We start from the raw sequence: 15,510 nt of genomic DNA, 5'->3' as shown, positions 1-15,510 counted from the left end.
AAGCCGCAAGAAGACTGCTTCTCTTTGAAGTTTAATGAATGTTTGAACCAAAGTGAAAACGGAACCAGAACCAACTTGATCCATCTTCGATATGTACATAGAGGCCACTGACCAACGAGCAAGGCAGTGAAGACAAAGGAAGTTTATGTGTTTAATGAATGTTAAAATGGTAAGTAAAAAGGCCAGTGTAATTACTCAGGTTTTTCCAGGACACAGGCTGTTCACTGTGCTTTGCCACACATTATAGTAAGGGTAACTATCCGGCAGAAACGTCTTTACTTCATGCCAGAAATTCTCAGAGAAGCGAAGCAATACAGGGCGCTTATAGACACGCTGCGGGGGGGTGAGGAGAGGGCTTTAATTAGCGAGGCTCCAAAAGCCGTGCTAATTAAAATGCCCAGAGCATCACGTATGTCAGCATTCCCATGCTGAAAAATGGTGCCAGGGATGCTTTAACTAAAGCTCGTATGAGCTTTCAAAGTGCCCCCGCTGCCATTTTTCAGCACAGGGATGCCAATACACGATACTGGAGTGCAGTAATTGCCACGCTCCAGCAGACTCGATTAATCAAATCTGTTCCTACGTGCTGGAATTACGTGCAGCCTTGCTGCATGTGTATAGGAGCCCACATTTTCCAAACAGAATGAAAGATAATATTATTTAGTGAAAAAAATCATGCCCTAACTGTGAAAGCCCCAGACTGATATTTCAAAACACAGGGGAAAATGTACCTCCCCCAACCCTCCACATCTACTGATATCTATAGAGCTATCTGGAAGGTGAGTTTGTCCCAGAGCCAAGGAATACATTAGGGAATGAAAGGAAAAGGGGGTTCTTTAGCTTTCTTCCTCCACACTGTGTGCATCTACACATGCAATTAACACAGAGCAATAAACTCCAGCACAATTCACCCTGGAGTCAGCTGCTCCTGGGCACTGTATCTGCATGTGTGCCTGGGACCACAGCACTTTGAGCCAGGACAGAGCAACCCTGGGTTGGCAGGGGGCCCAGGGGCTTAGCACTGAGCTCTGGGTGGTGGCATTAGTTAGCAGAGGGGCTGGCTAGGGCATGACGGTTAAACATAGTGCCCCTACACTTTAGCATCCTCATGCCCCAGCCAGCCCCAGTCACCACGTATACAGTCGGACCCCCAGTTACATAGTTTCGAGCTATACTGATTCATATAGATATGCTTTATATAATGTGACCATGTTTCAACTTACACAATACCCTGCTTCGCGTTTACACTGTTTGCGGTAGAACAGTTGTTAGTTTGGAGTCAGCTTTCACAGCATTAGCATCACTTGTCATCTCCTCCAAGACTGTCCATCATTTTTGGTTACGTTAACCCCTGAATATTTGTGAAAATGGCGCCAAAGAAAGCCTTTGATGTTATGCCCAAAAGAGCATGTAAGTCTATCACCCTAGCCCAGAAAATAGAAATCCTTGATAAATTAAGAGAAGGCAATAGCGCTGCGTCGATTGCTCGCCAATACAGTTTAAGTGACTCGACTGTGCGTACCATTAAAAAAAGTGAGCAAAAAATCAGAGACTGTGTGAAAACAACAGCCCCTGTGAATCCGAGAGTGTCACTGGTGACTAGAATTCCTCATTTAGATAAGGTTGAGAAACTCCTTAATCTTTGGATCAATGAAATGACCAATACAAAAGGAGCAGTTGTCGATAGCGCAGCAATTAGGGCTAAAGCTTTGTTTCTGTATGAGCACATAGCTGGGAGTAAAGGTTTTAATAAGGCTATTAATTCCATTATTTTGTGTTTAAATATCCTTTTATTATGAAATAATGTTATCAAATCTTGATCCCAGGTCCCTATCCCCCTGTTTTCCATTGACTCAATGCCTCAAGTTACACGGTTTCAACTTACACCGTGTTTTTCAGCAACGTATCCCCCGCGTAACTCAGGGTCTGACTGTACATGCATTTCAGCAGAATAAATTACTCCACCGTAGGATAGTACTGTCCCCAACACAGTATTATCCCATGGTAGAGTTAATTAATTTACTGCTCCCTAATACTAGCACATGTGTAGACGGTGACGCTTTACTGCAAAGCTAACACCATACATTTTGCTCCGGACCCATAATTAACAACAATAATCTTCACAGGTGATGCGCTTGGAGAAATATCCCAAGGTAGAAAAAAGCTCATTTCCTTCCACTATATTAGAGTCGAAGTAGTAGACCATATAGTTAATTAGGTTTCATATTCAAGTTCTGCAAGTTCAAAGATTTTGGTAGCTTTTAGTGTTTAGACTTTACATTGTTTAAAATCCTTCTGTTCAATTATTTTCTTCAGTCTCCACATAGTTCTGCTGCAGTAGTAGAAGAGTATGGATCTCCACAACAATCAAGCTCCTCAATCTTCTAATATTAGCAAAAAACTTTACAGCTCCCAAATAAAAATCCGACTTCTCATTTCAGAAAAGAACCAGGTTTCAATCTTGCAAAGGCTGCTTTCCCAATATTTCCATTTACCCTTCCCCCTACCCATTTCCCAATGATCAGTATATTGGCAATTTAAATTACAACATTTTTTCTGAAGCAAAACTAAAGCTGCATCAACTCTTTTTTTTCCAAGCTATTAAAACAACTGAGCCATACAGTATAAGGCTGAGAGAGTTATGAATACAAGGCATATTATACAAAAGGTTAGCCATTAAACAGTCATGTTAAGTAAGTCAAATGAAGTCACTTCCCCCCTTACTCTCACAATTCAGAGCTCTCACGTAGGTCACAAACTCCAGTCAAGCCAAGACTCATTAGCTCTAATGATGCAGTGTCTAACCTAAGGATTATGAACCTGCACACTGGAAACCTATTAAAAATATTTTGAATTCCTTCAATATCAAGGTATCTCTCTGCAGCTGGATTTTTCCTTAAAAACAGAACAAAACCCACACACACCTTAGCTCCCACCTGCTTTTAGGTCTCCAGAGATCATAGTTTAACGGCCTTCATTCTGCAAGATGTCCCAGTACACAATATATGTGTACATCCCTCTCATTATGAACTTCATTGTCACATGTAGATTAGCCTACTGGGAACGCTGACAGTCAAATAAGGAAAACCATTTAGAACGCTACATGGGTTTGTAAATGTTTTGGCCTTATTTTGTAAATTATTAAAAGTAACGACAAAACTGTATCAGTCAAACATTCCTTTTATGCAAAATCAGAACCAGAATGAGTTTTATTTCCCCTCACCTGTCCAGTTGCATAGACCGGAGTAACAGTTCCTCGTAAGCACTGGGTGCAATTTAAAATCACTACTTTTCGATCTGTTGCTTTCTTCAGTTCTTCCAGCAAATCTTCTCTGTTATTTGGTGCATTACCACTTCCATATGTTTCGAGCACAATGCCCTCAATAGGAGGCTGAAGAAATGCCTTCACCTGTTTAAAGTTTCATATGTCACATAGCTATACCAGTATACAAATTTGATTTAAAACCCCTTTTTGCCTCCCCCTACATATTTAAATTAAGGTATTTTATAAAAATACTAAATTGTTTTTAATGAAGAGCTAAAAGCATAACTAACTTGGATGGCGTGATTGATGGTATTTATGGAGGATGCTTTCACCTGAGTACACATTCTAACCATATTCAAAGCTGTACAAGTATGACAAATGCAATAGCAGAATTCAGGGGAAAAGAAATTGAGGAAGGGTCCAAAACTGGTGCGTGGGAGCCTAATAAAATAATGTGAGAAGCCAAACAAAGGTGGGTACTACTGGGAGCCTGTTAACTAATAATAAGGGTGCAGCTGTGCAAATTATGCAACCGAAAACCAGTTCAATCTCATCTGACACAAGCCTTTCCGTGAAAAGGACGCTGACAAAAAGTGATGCCAGGATTACTAACTTCAGAGTGCTTCCAAACATGTTCCCTCGATCTGAGATATACAGAAGTATATTTAATTAAAATGCTGGGTTATTTTTATTTAAACAGGAATAAGAATCTTATAAAGTGATTCTTCAGGAGATTTTAAAACTTGCCCTTTGTGAATATCATTTCTACAAAATACAAATGGAATTTTCAAAGGAGGCTATGAACACTGAGAGCCTAATTCTTTTAGTATCCCATGGAAAAATAATCACAGATAGATGTACACTATTTTAAAAATAAGCCACATTTAAATTATTTAATTATTTTCACAGAAATGACCTAGGGGATGGGGGGAAGGGAAGGATGAATTATTATTTAAATGCCATTACCAAGGCTATGCTGGTGCATCACAATAAAACATCAAGGGATTACATTTATACTTATCAAATGAATATAGAAATATTTATAAACTGAATGAATAGATTTCTTATTTGGTAAATTTGATCTCTAATAATGAAATCTATCATGTTTAATAGAGATACCTTCTACTCATTCAAAACCCAAAATCCCAATGAAGCCTGAAGGAGTTTTTAAACAAGCGACAATTCTTTTAATCTTGAAGAAAAGAAGTTTACTTCTAGCCAGCTGGAAATGAGGTGGGTACTATATCTTAGTGTGAAAAAGGTGTTTGGTGAAGTTCTTTTCCTAGGAAGATATTTTAGACAACTTAGATATTTCTTTGTTGACCACATACAGCATAATCCCCCATGATGCTAGCTATACAGTAGGAGTTTATTACATGTCTACCACCTCTCTGCCTTTCCATCTGTTCCTATGCACCTAAAAAGGATGCTAATGAAATTGAGGAATGCTGTTTAAACTACCTGATTCAATTTAAGATAGCAATGGCCATGAAAGAAGTAAGAGGTCAGTTTAGGGGAGGTGTGGATATATTAAGCAGTAAAGAACATCACAATAAAGGCACATTCTTCAAAGTGATCCAGAGGCCAACAGTTGGGTCTGATTTATCAATAGGACTCCATATGGGAGCAGGGAGTCACGCTACTGAATCCTGTATCAGGAAGAGAACCTTAAAGAGAAGCCTTAAAACAGCACAATTTTCTCTTTCCAATTCCTTATACTGTGGATTCTTTGCCAAAGGTGTGTGTACACACACACACACACACACACACACACTCTCTCTTTACTGCCTGGCAAAGGAGCATTTTCCAGTCACTGTAGCTTGCAGGTTCTCATCAAGAGTTCAAATGGATCTTGCAGACAATTTATCATCGATTCCAGGACACATGCATTTCAGATTAAAGATGCTTTGAGCATCTTAAAGTTTATGGTATACAAAGAGAATCTTGAAATGCTAGGACAGCCCAGCTATATTACTGACAAAAATGCTTGCCACAGGAGGATGACAACCTAACCAAATCGGGATACCTTGCTCAAGATTCTTTAATTTAAAAAAACACCACATTAAGTCTCCAGTGCACATGAGCCGTTGTAGCACTGCAGCTCTGACACACATGCCAGGGGGCTAAAGGTTTCCAGAAATAAAAACAAGATGCTTACAGCAGCAGCAGTGATGCCCGGAAAGATGCGGAGTAACGCAACATTCGTGTTCATGTTCGTGTGGACTTGAAATTTCTCAGTGGTGTTGGCTCTCCACACTGTTTCCCAGTTAACTGTTAAGAAGACAACTTGTTCAATATTCAAACTTCACAACAACGTATCAGGTATATCTGTAGCGCTTTACACTTCGTTTTTAAAGTTGATGCTGTATGTCATCAGTGGGGCCTTCATACCATATAAACTAAGAGCGAGGGAAGCAAAAGGCCACCCAATCACAGCAATTGTAGTAACTCGGCTCACTTGGTTTAAGATATTTCAATAATACTTGAAAGCCACATTCAGTCCAAGCTCTGTTGTGCTAGATTTTAAGTCCTGAAAACGCCAAACAATTTAAATCCCCAGGAAAAAAAAATATTATTCAGCAGCAATAATAATTTCTACATTATTACCCCTCCAGGGATAATTTATAATAGTTTAGTTTTAGTGACTCAAGACAAGAAATATTAAACTCAAGGGTACCTGTTCAGTTCCAACTAGTGACCAGCATGATCTTCTGTATACCAAATTGACTGAATACATTTGAATGTAATCCTCTGGGAACATAAATTTAAAGAGTTAATTTGGTGGGTATGAAAGGTGTTTGACTATCCAGTTAGGCTCATAACATCACTACTGCACCATGTCATCGCTCTGCTCATTACACCTCCATCTGTTTGCAATGCTCAGAACATTGCAGCCAACAGAAGAGTGTGCAAGCTGAGTGGAAGTGAAATATTTACTTTTCATATATTTTAATAGGAACTTCATTGTTTTGTAATTGAAATGATATCAACACGTGTACTGAAAGTCAAAAAAACCTGCATCGTCTCAAACACGAGATGTGACACAAATTTTGCATGTCATATTAAAGACAGATGTTGTTATTGTTGCCACTAATCATCTCCAGAGTTTATAATGTACTTACTAATGATTAAATAAAATAGCAAGAATTCAATTAACTGCAATTATGCATTTAAAGCCAGAAGCCAGCTGTTTAACTAATAGTTTGTTTGTGTTCCATTATTACAAGCCAAGTCATGCATTATTGATTTCAAAATTTTACCATTCCAGCACAAGAGAGCAATGTCAGTAATTCTGACAACTTGAGGGGAAAAAAAAAGTCTGAATCAAAAGGACTTTGGCATACAGTGGTCCATAGCCTGAGGCATTATATCGCAATGAAAGCAAAGATAATGTTATAAAACTTAGTTCATAATGGAAAACAAATTGTTTCTTTTCATTTTTGGAGAAGTCCCTGAGTTGTATGCGAATGCCATAGCATTTGTTCTTACACAGTACACCTTTCCACTCAGTGCTGTAAAGAATTACTCAGCTCTGAAAACATTCAGCCACTATTCTGATTTTCTGTTAGTAGTTACAGCTGTTTATCTGCTATCCAATGTATGCGGGCAATAGCTCCCCTCCAAACCCACAACAAAACATTTTCCTTCCTTAATGTTAAGACGTGAGTTTCAGGGGGGAAGGGGGGGGGGGATGAATCAAGACACACTATCCATATCTGATATCACCTATGCATATACAGCCTTTATATCATATGATGTGGTATCATCATAACTATTCTGAATATTTCTTTCCTCATCTTCCCCACCCTCCCTGAAAAGTAACAAAAACACTTATTCTCAGCATAAAAGGGCCTCTACATAGGTCCTAACAAAAAAGTGCCTTAAGCACAATGCTTAGGCAGGGGAGGGGAGGGGAGAGGAGAAGAAGGGATTAGATAAACAAATGTCTGTACTCCTACACTGTGAAATAGATTGAATACAACATTCAGGACAAATATAATGCCAAGCAAACCAGCCATACATCAGGAAATGATCTCTACCATGCTGGGAGTATGAGAGCAAGAGGGATTTATGCAGATTTAGGAGAGCGTGCAGAGCAGTAACGTTGCATGGAGGTTGACCAGCACAATTCAGGAGCTCACCCAGCTGGATTTACTACTTGACCAATGTCACAGGCTGTCTTGACTGAAACACACAGAGCAGTGTGAGCATCTGGATTCTTGCAGAAAAATACATATTAGCTTGACACTGGAAACACAGCTTGCTTCTAAGTGGCTTCACAACAGATGGGAATGGATAAAGAGACAGTCTGAAACCCGTACCATAAATAAAAGACTACCCTGAGTATAAAATAGCCCCTCCAATAAATAGATTCTACATATGGAAAAATTATGAATTGTTATAATTTTCCAGATACATAATCTAATTATTGGAGGTTTGCCTTGAATTTGACCCCTTCCCACTGCTACAGCAAGGAAAAAAATCAATCTGGGGAGTCAGGTATCCCTTTGCTCTCTGCTTCACCCCAACTTTTTCCTCTAGCAGCCCCTTCCCCCTCTCCTTACTCTCAGAAACTGCCCTCCCTGGGCACATGGAGCAAAATTAAACAACAGCCTTGAAATTAAATATAGCTACAGCAATTTGCATATAGTACCCATACACTTAGTTTATCCAGAACTGATGCATGTTACCTTTTTATAAAACTGCTGCATGTTTTAGCACAGGTACCCCACAAACATACTTCTGAGAAGCACTTTGGCACCTATTTATATGCAGTACAAACTTTTTTTTAATATATCTTGATCAAAGCCAAATCAGTTACAAATTCAATTGGGCAAAGCCCAATAGTCAAGTTCCAAAATTTAACCGAGCAGAGCTCAATAGCTCAAAGTTCGTGTGTCTCTATTACCATGCAAGTATCCTCTTCCCAGACCCATCAGTCTGGAACTTCAGTTACTCACAAAATCCAGGTAGGCATGCTACATACAAGCCCCAACCTGGAGACCTTGGGGGTCAGATGCCCCCACTATGCATGATATTAGTCCAAAGCCAAAGGCTCACGATTTACCACATACAGGTTTCCCTTGCTTTATGTGGGTTCTGTATGTGTGAATTCGCGCTTATGTGATGACCCTTTTTATACCAAGAATTCTTTATATGCAAGGTAAATTCACTCTTATGCAATGGGTGTGGTGAAAGCCTGCAGTCAGATGCTTTGTGTGGTGCACTGTAGGAGTGACAATCACCAAAATATAGTCTCCTGTGTGGATCTGTGCTCCTCGCTCGTTGTGTGCAACACGTGTTTCTGTAGTTGCCATCCCCATTATGATAGTGCCCTGTGTTTGTGTGTACTGTCTGCAGTTGGTAAGTACCAAAATTGTTTTGTAAAAGTGGTAGAAATGGGTCTGGGGGTTAGTACAGTCGAGATCTTGGAACGTATCCCTATTTGTTACATTGTAAAGTGGGTTCCTTTTATGCGAATTTGAGTCATGTGCCTTTTTCCAGGAATATATGTACAGCATAAAGCGAGGGAAACCTGTAGTTCTTTGCACTGGGTCCCACTAGAGTCAACAGTATTTCAAGCTGTGATGACCCCACAGCTCAGCACTGCTTTGTATGTGTGTGCATTCTAGATACCCCTCCCCCCCCCAAAGATCCATGTACTAATTACATCCCGTTCATGACTAGAAGCAGGTATTCTCGTGAGAAATCCTGAGATGCTCCAAACATTTATACACAGCTGAGGCACAGGGCAACCTGGTCTGCTTCCACCTTATGGAGGGCAGGGCTATACTAATCACATGTGACAGCTGAGAGAGGGGTCCACAGACAGCTTCTGGGTCAACTGTTTGGGGCCCTGTTTTGTGATGTTTGCCAGACATTTAAGGCCAATGAAGAAACAGGAATAATTAGAAATGGGGAAGAAAAAAGAAGGCACAGTTCAGCTATGGAAGTGAAGAGGAAGTCAAAGTGTATGCAATGTAGTGGCTCACCATGACTTAAGTTGGTAGTGAGGGGGACTGTGCTTAATGGACATTATCATATGTTTTATTCAAATGGACCACCCTACAGCATATCAAATGTAGCAATCACTTCTTGGCATTTTGGCTTAGGTCAAGTGTAGCGTATTGTATTTTCTGTAACCTAGTTGCGTTCCCTTCCTCACCCCCATCCCTCTAATGTTAGTCCCTTGTTCAGGCAATTTGTATTTCCCTACTGGCTTTGTCATCTTTTGGGATTCACAATCCTAAACATCTACTAATAAAATTCAACTTGTTCCTACCCAGCAGGAGAAATACTGTGATCATCAGGCCAAGATCACCTTGAATGGTGTTGTGTAGTTAAGGGTCAAGACCTGTCTAATGCACTATGGACAGGTCCCCTCCCTCCCTCCCTCCCACAAGAGTCTGCTATAGCCTCCTAATGGAAAGAACTCAGCTACGTGCTTTATTTTTATGGAGATGGGGGATTTGTCCCTAATTTGCTTCTTTGGCATTTTGGCTAAGGGCAAGCAAGATTCAGGGGCATCTGAACTCCAAAGGCTCCAGACTTGGGGCCTGCACATAGGATGCACGCTTGCCAGTGGTAGTGCCACACAGATTTGAATGACTGAGCTCTGCTCAGCCTACAGAATTCAGAACTGATTTGGCTGATTTGGCCTGAGACACAAAATTAAAAATGTAGCAATTTTGGCACCCAGGGCTAGATGCCAGAGCTGGCTCTGGTCCTCCCAGTGCTGGCCTGGTATTGCAGTACCTCCAGGCCTGGTACCAGTTCCCTCCAGAGGGAACACCCGTTCATTTTTAAGGGCCACACCAAAAATTAAAAAGGTTCCCATAAGCATGTTTGCCCAATGCGGGCCATGTATTTTATAGCCATACTCAGTATTGGCTGCACTTAATCACCTTCACAGTTGGTTTCCATTGCTGAGTAAATGCTGTTTTTGGCAGCAGTTTAATGCTACACAGTGTATTTAGGGGGGTTTCCTTGTATGCGATTCTAGGACAAGGGGCTTCTCCCCCCATGCAAATTAGAAGGAAAAACACCTTGTCTTGTATTCAAGTAAATATGGCAATACTGCTTTTTCACACCAGTAGGACAGCAGAGATTTAGCTGACCTCCAGACACTAAACATTAAAATGGTTCTTGTAAATGCCTAAATGCTATGTAGTTATATGCTTAATGCATTACAGTTACTAACTACACAATTTGTAGGAATAAAAAAATAAAAGTCTGTGACATTGCAGACCAGAAAAGCAGACTTCCAGAAAAAGACTCAATCAGCCATGAGATTAGTGACTTCTGGGCAACTGCAGTGAAGAAAAGAGAGTACTCAAAGCTATAGAGCAGAACATCTGTCTTGCTCTATACCTAGAAGCAATATTTGAAACAGTTAAAGGGAAAAAAAAACCTGCCTAGTTACATGCTACCGCTCTGCTGCTTTGTGCCAATTCTTATTGTCTTTGTTTCAGAAACTGACAGCTCTAACTCCTTTCCTCACAATGCTATGCCAAGTGTAGGAAGCTTAACTCTTGCAGAAAGGCCAGGGGGTGGGGAGGTGCCACAGATTAAAGTAAAATTAACAGCAGAAGGACAGAAAACACTAAATATATATGCGAAACTGCTCAATGTTAATCAAGTCTTAGATGCGCAAGTTAATCTTATCTATATGCTCAGTCACGTCTGTGCAAGTGCTTTACAGAATCTTAGGAGAGTAGCTTTTTTTTTTAAACCAGGGCATGTTTGATTTCCTACGTACATTTGGGTTTGAAAGAAACAAGGAACCCCTTCTGCAATAAGCACCTATGTGAAAGTTGTCAGCATTTATCTCCTCACAAAAAGCTTTTCTCTGGGACGGTGCCCAGACAACGCAATGCATGCAGTCAGCTCTGCATAAATACTATCAGCGCTCCGGGTCTCTCAAAGCTCGATTCCATTCCAGCAAGTCAATTCAAGAGGAAGACTTACTGATGCAAAGTTATCAGTGGTGGAAGGAAGATATGATAGCTAAGAACTGGAGAAGAGGACAGGGTCTTCAGGACAGAAGCAGCATAAATCATTCTCACGTAGGCCAGTAAGCTGTCCTCTCGCAAGCATGCATTGAGGATGTTTTTTCAAGTCTGGTTCACGGGTGTGAAGAGAGGAAGGAGTGGTGGTTTTTGTAAGAAGCACCCACATAACAATAGTTCCAATTTTTAAAAGCAGCCTCACCTATCCTCAGCAGCCATTACTACCAAAGGGACTTTTTAAGCTTCTTTTCCTCTATTCACAGTCAAAAAAAGTTGACTGCCAATACTTCCTTGAGAATTTACCAAACTTAGCTTGAAAAATATCAGTATACTTTTTTTTCTTTAAAGAAACTGGGAAGATAAACTGTGATCATTTATCTTGGCATGAATCAAAAATAAGATATTGCCAAGATTAGATGATTAAGAACAGAGATAATCAGGATGCCTCTGGTGTTTCTTAAAGCTTCTAAGTGTTTTCTGAAGTATACATTATTGAATAATGCTCTGTGTTTACAATCCATGAACAAGATGCATACAAGAAAGTAACATACCCCCAAAGAGATGTCGGTTTTAGACCAAATTAAAAGAGCCCAGACATCTTTCAAAAATCAGCATTATTATGTAGGTCAAGATTCTTGTCAATCCACCCTTTTTACTGCTAATCATAAGTGCAGAGATCAGAATAATATGGTTATCTCTACAAATGCTAGTTTTCCATCTTTCGGTTAATACTATTCTATGCTTTGATCTAGGTTCCAAACCAGAGCTTCATTTGTTCTCAAAGAGGAAAAAAAAAGCATAAATCCTAAGTTTCCATCCATTCTGACTCAGGCAGAATGCCATGCAAAGGTGAAAAACTCATTCAGTGACTTCTTTGAATCCTTTTTGTCACCAAAAACAACACTCAAAGAATGGAAAAAGCATGACTAAGGTTTATGTCCTGTCATTCTGCCAGATGACAAGCCATCTACGTAGCTATAGCATCACCTCAGGATGTGACTCAACTGATGGAGACAGTTTTAAGAAGTGCCAATATAAAAGTAGTATATATTTCAAAGTATATCCACATAGGTGAAAGCATGAGAAAATTCTAGCTTTCTGGGTTCCTATGATAAAATGACTAATTAGCAAAGTTACTGAGCTTCAACACATCAGAACAGGTAACAAGCAACCTGTTCTGACTTGGATGGGTTGTGCTTGCAAAAAGGTTTTACTCCTCTGCATTATGTAAATATGATACAAAACTTATTTTGTAAGAACAATGATCAACAAGCTACTGGTCTTGCCAAGGACAAGGCAAGCCTTTAAAGAGGACGTACACCATTAAAAACAATATTTAAAAATGAGGCAGTTATACTTGTGTCCTGAATGTCCAAAATGACCTGTGGTAAAAATACAGATAAGCTAAAATGTGTGCGATACAAGTACTATACATTTAAGAGCTTAACATTTTTCAAAACTGGTTGCTCAAAATTAAAGACTAAAAACAGAACCATGTTTTCAAAAGATGCCAGGCAGTTGCAACCCTTTTAGACTTTAAAAGGTATCGTGATTTTTAAAAGGGCATGTAATCAGAGGGACTGACAAATGCTTAGCACCTTAGAAAAATCTGGCCATGCTTTCAGGTGTTTAATTTTAAACATCCACGTTTGAAAGCAGCTCATCTGCCTTTGTACGTAAGTACATGCTGAAATCTTTGTTCGGTTTGGGGCCCAAACAATCTGGCTAGCTGATGTTCCACTGCTGAACCTGTCCGACTACAACCCAGGCAGCGGTATTGCAGTTACTATGCAGTTCAATTTAACTGCGAAGAAATGGTTTATTTTGCCATTTGTAGACTTTTAGGTAAGGTACAGACCTTCAAAATGCCCAAGGCAGAATCAATCTAAGTTACATGGTTTTCTGTAAGTGGTGTAGTTTAGATTGGCAGCAAATAGAAAACACGTTCACCCTTTGGTGGGGGGCGCAAATCCTAGACCACGTTCCACCATTTTTAAACCAGTCTGTGTTCACCGAACTTATGTTCTGTTACAGGTATAGATCAGTTTCCAACCACATATACTGGTAAAAGTGTAATGTCTGTACCAGATCTTAACTTGGTGCTTTATATCACTGAGGATCCCGTTTGTTAAAGGGAACGTTTAGAATTACTGAACAAAAAGCATCAAGAATCTCTCTGATTTCAATTCACAGGTGCTAGAAGCTCTCTAAGCTTCATCTAGTCTTTACTAACTTTGGTAGAAAGAGACAAAACTACACATCAGGACGAGGTTAAAGAAATCAGACTAATTCAAGCAGGGTTTTAAAAGCAACAAACTTTTGTTAAGCAATATATATATGACACAATGCAGGTTTAAACTTATTTATTACAAGAGTACAGAAACAGAGACACCTCCCTAAGGAGTGGTGACTGAACTCAAAGTTATGAAATCAAACGAGAAATACAGCTTTTAATGATTGCTAGGCTCCACATACACAGCACCACTTTCTTCTCATCCTTCTCTGAAAAACTACAGGCAAGTCATACCATTATATAAACTACCCCAGCTTTCATTAACATTCAGGGTAAGAGCCAAGGGGTGGGGAGCCTCGACCAGCCTATGGATGGAAGTTCTTAAAGCAGGCAAACAAGATAAAAACACAGCCCCCTTTTTGGCAACATTTCATTATAAGATAACTGATACACGCCTCTTGAAATGACACCATTCCCCCTAAATATTCATTACAAGAATAAACATGCCTGTATTTACAAGAAGTGTAGAAAAAAAACCCAAAAGACACACACCTTAATATGCAGCGTTGGCACTTGCCTTGATGCATCTTGATAACAAAAATAACATGACTTGGGTTTTTACTATGAATAAACAGAATTGCCAAGCAAGACAGTGTAACCAGGATGGTGTTGACTAGCCTCATCATCAGTGGCGTTATTGAGGAAAATGGGGCCAAGAACCTGTCCTCTCAGGTTTTTGTATTGTACCTATTTGCACAGCCCATGCACTTATGTGCCTTTTTTTCTCTGCAGAAGTCTTAGAATTGTGTTAAGAAACATTCAGACACCCTTAAGCTAACAAACCACATGCCAGATGGGCAAAAACTAGCCATAGTAATGAAATGGATTTTTAGCTTCACACTTCTAGGCAACATGGAAGAAGAAAAGTTCTGAAATATGCAGAGACCATCTCCCTGGAGTCATCGTGGTCTATACTTGATGACTAAAAAAATAAAAATAAATAAATAGATGGTTTCCCCCTGTTTGATCTTCAGTTTGCCTTTCCTGTTGCAAGTAGGTCTTTTTCAATCAGTCTACACAGACTTCCCCTCCCTTGCGCACATGGACAGCTCTCTGGAATATTCTCGCCACTGTCACCGCCTCCAGTTGGGATCTAGCTCACTGGATCCAAAACACTGAGGAAATTGGCATATACAGACATTATCCATCTCTGGACTGGGATGAAAGAAAGAGGTTGCTAACAAAGCCTCAAAAAGCTTGCAAGAAATCAGCCAGGAGCACACAGGGAGATATGGCTGAAGGAGTCAGAAGTCATCCAGAAGGACTGATCGGTAGGAGCATGTCCCAAAGGGGAAAAAATGGAAAAGAGCAATGATGACTTCCTGTATTCTGTATCCCTCTCTATGCTATGCTGTGTGCATGTCTACATCAGCAAGAGAGTATATAGTAGGGCTGTGCGAAATTTCAGCAGCCATTTCATTTTGGAGGTGTTTCAGGCTCTTTTGGCACCCGAAACACCAAATCTGAATCGAAATGGCTCAGAAACATCTCCAAAATAAAATGAGGCATCCAAAATGTTTAGGAAAATTCAGAGTTTCAGAGCCAGGCTTGCAGGGAGACAGATGTACACTGCTGCACTGCCGAGTGACTTGGCTCTGCGGGGAGCAGAGATCCGTGCTGCGGGTCTCCTCGCCACCCTGGATCTCTGCTCCCTGCAGAGCCAGGTTGCACGGCAGGGACCAGCACTGCCCTGCCGCATGACCTGGCTCCGTAGGGAGCAGAGATCTGCACGTGGGACTCCTCGCTGCCGCTATCCGCCCCGCATTGCCCTATGCCACCGGGGCAGCTCAGGGCGGGCAGCAGCAGCAAGGAGTCCCCCAGCACGGATCTCTGCTCCCTGCGGAGCCGAGTCACGTGGCAGGAACCAGCAGGCTTGCTCACTGCTCTGTGCTGCTTCCCTGACCCAGGACCCTGCATGACAGGGATCAGAGATCTGCGTGGAG

The 15,510-nt window shown here is 40.6% G+C and overlaps 1 protein-coding gene across 2 annotated transcripts in view; it reads right to left on the bottom strand.

The window, feature by feature from the left end:
• The window catches only part of ASPG (asparaginase), a 69,205-nt gene that overhangs the window by 27,870 nt on the left and 25,825 nt on the right, over positions 1–15,510 (bottom strand). For both annotated transcript variants that reach the window (XM_059723276.1, XM_059723277.1), the window contains exons 7-8: positions 5,424–5,536; positions 3,224–3,409 (exon numbers count right to left, since the gene is read on the bottom strand). In XM_059723276.1, the coding sequence (XP_059579259.1) occupies positions 3,224–3,409; positions 5,424–5,536 (299 nt within the window). The remainder of the gene's footprint in view (positions 1–3,223; positions 3,410–5,423; positions 5,537–15,510) is intronic.

Source organism: Alligator mississippiensis, chromosome 2 (assembly GCF_030867095.1).
Source record: "Alligator mississippiensis isolate rAllMis1 chromosome 2, rAllMis1, whole genome shotgun sequence".
Lineage (NCBI taxonomy): Eukaryota > Metazoa > Chordata > Crocodylia > Alligatoridae > Alligator > Alligator mississippiensis.
The sequence above is the reverse complement of the archived record's forward strand: the minus strand, read 5'-3'. Positions and strand labels throughout refer to the sequence as shown.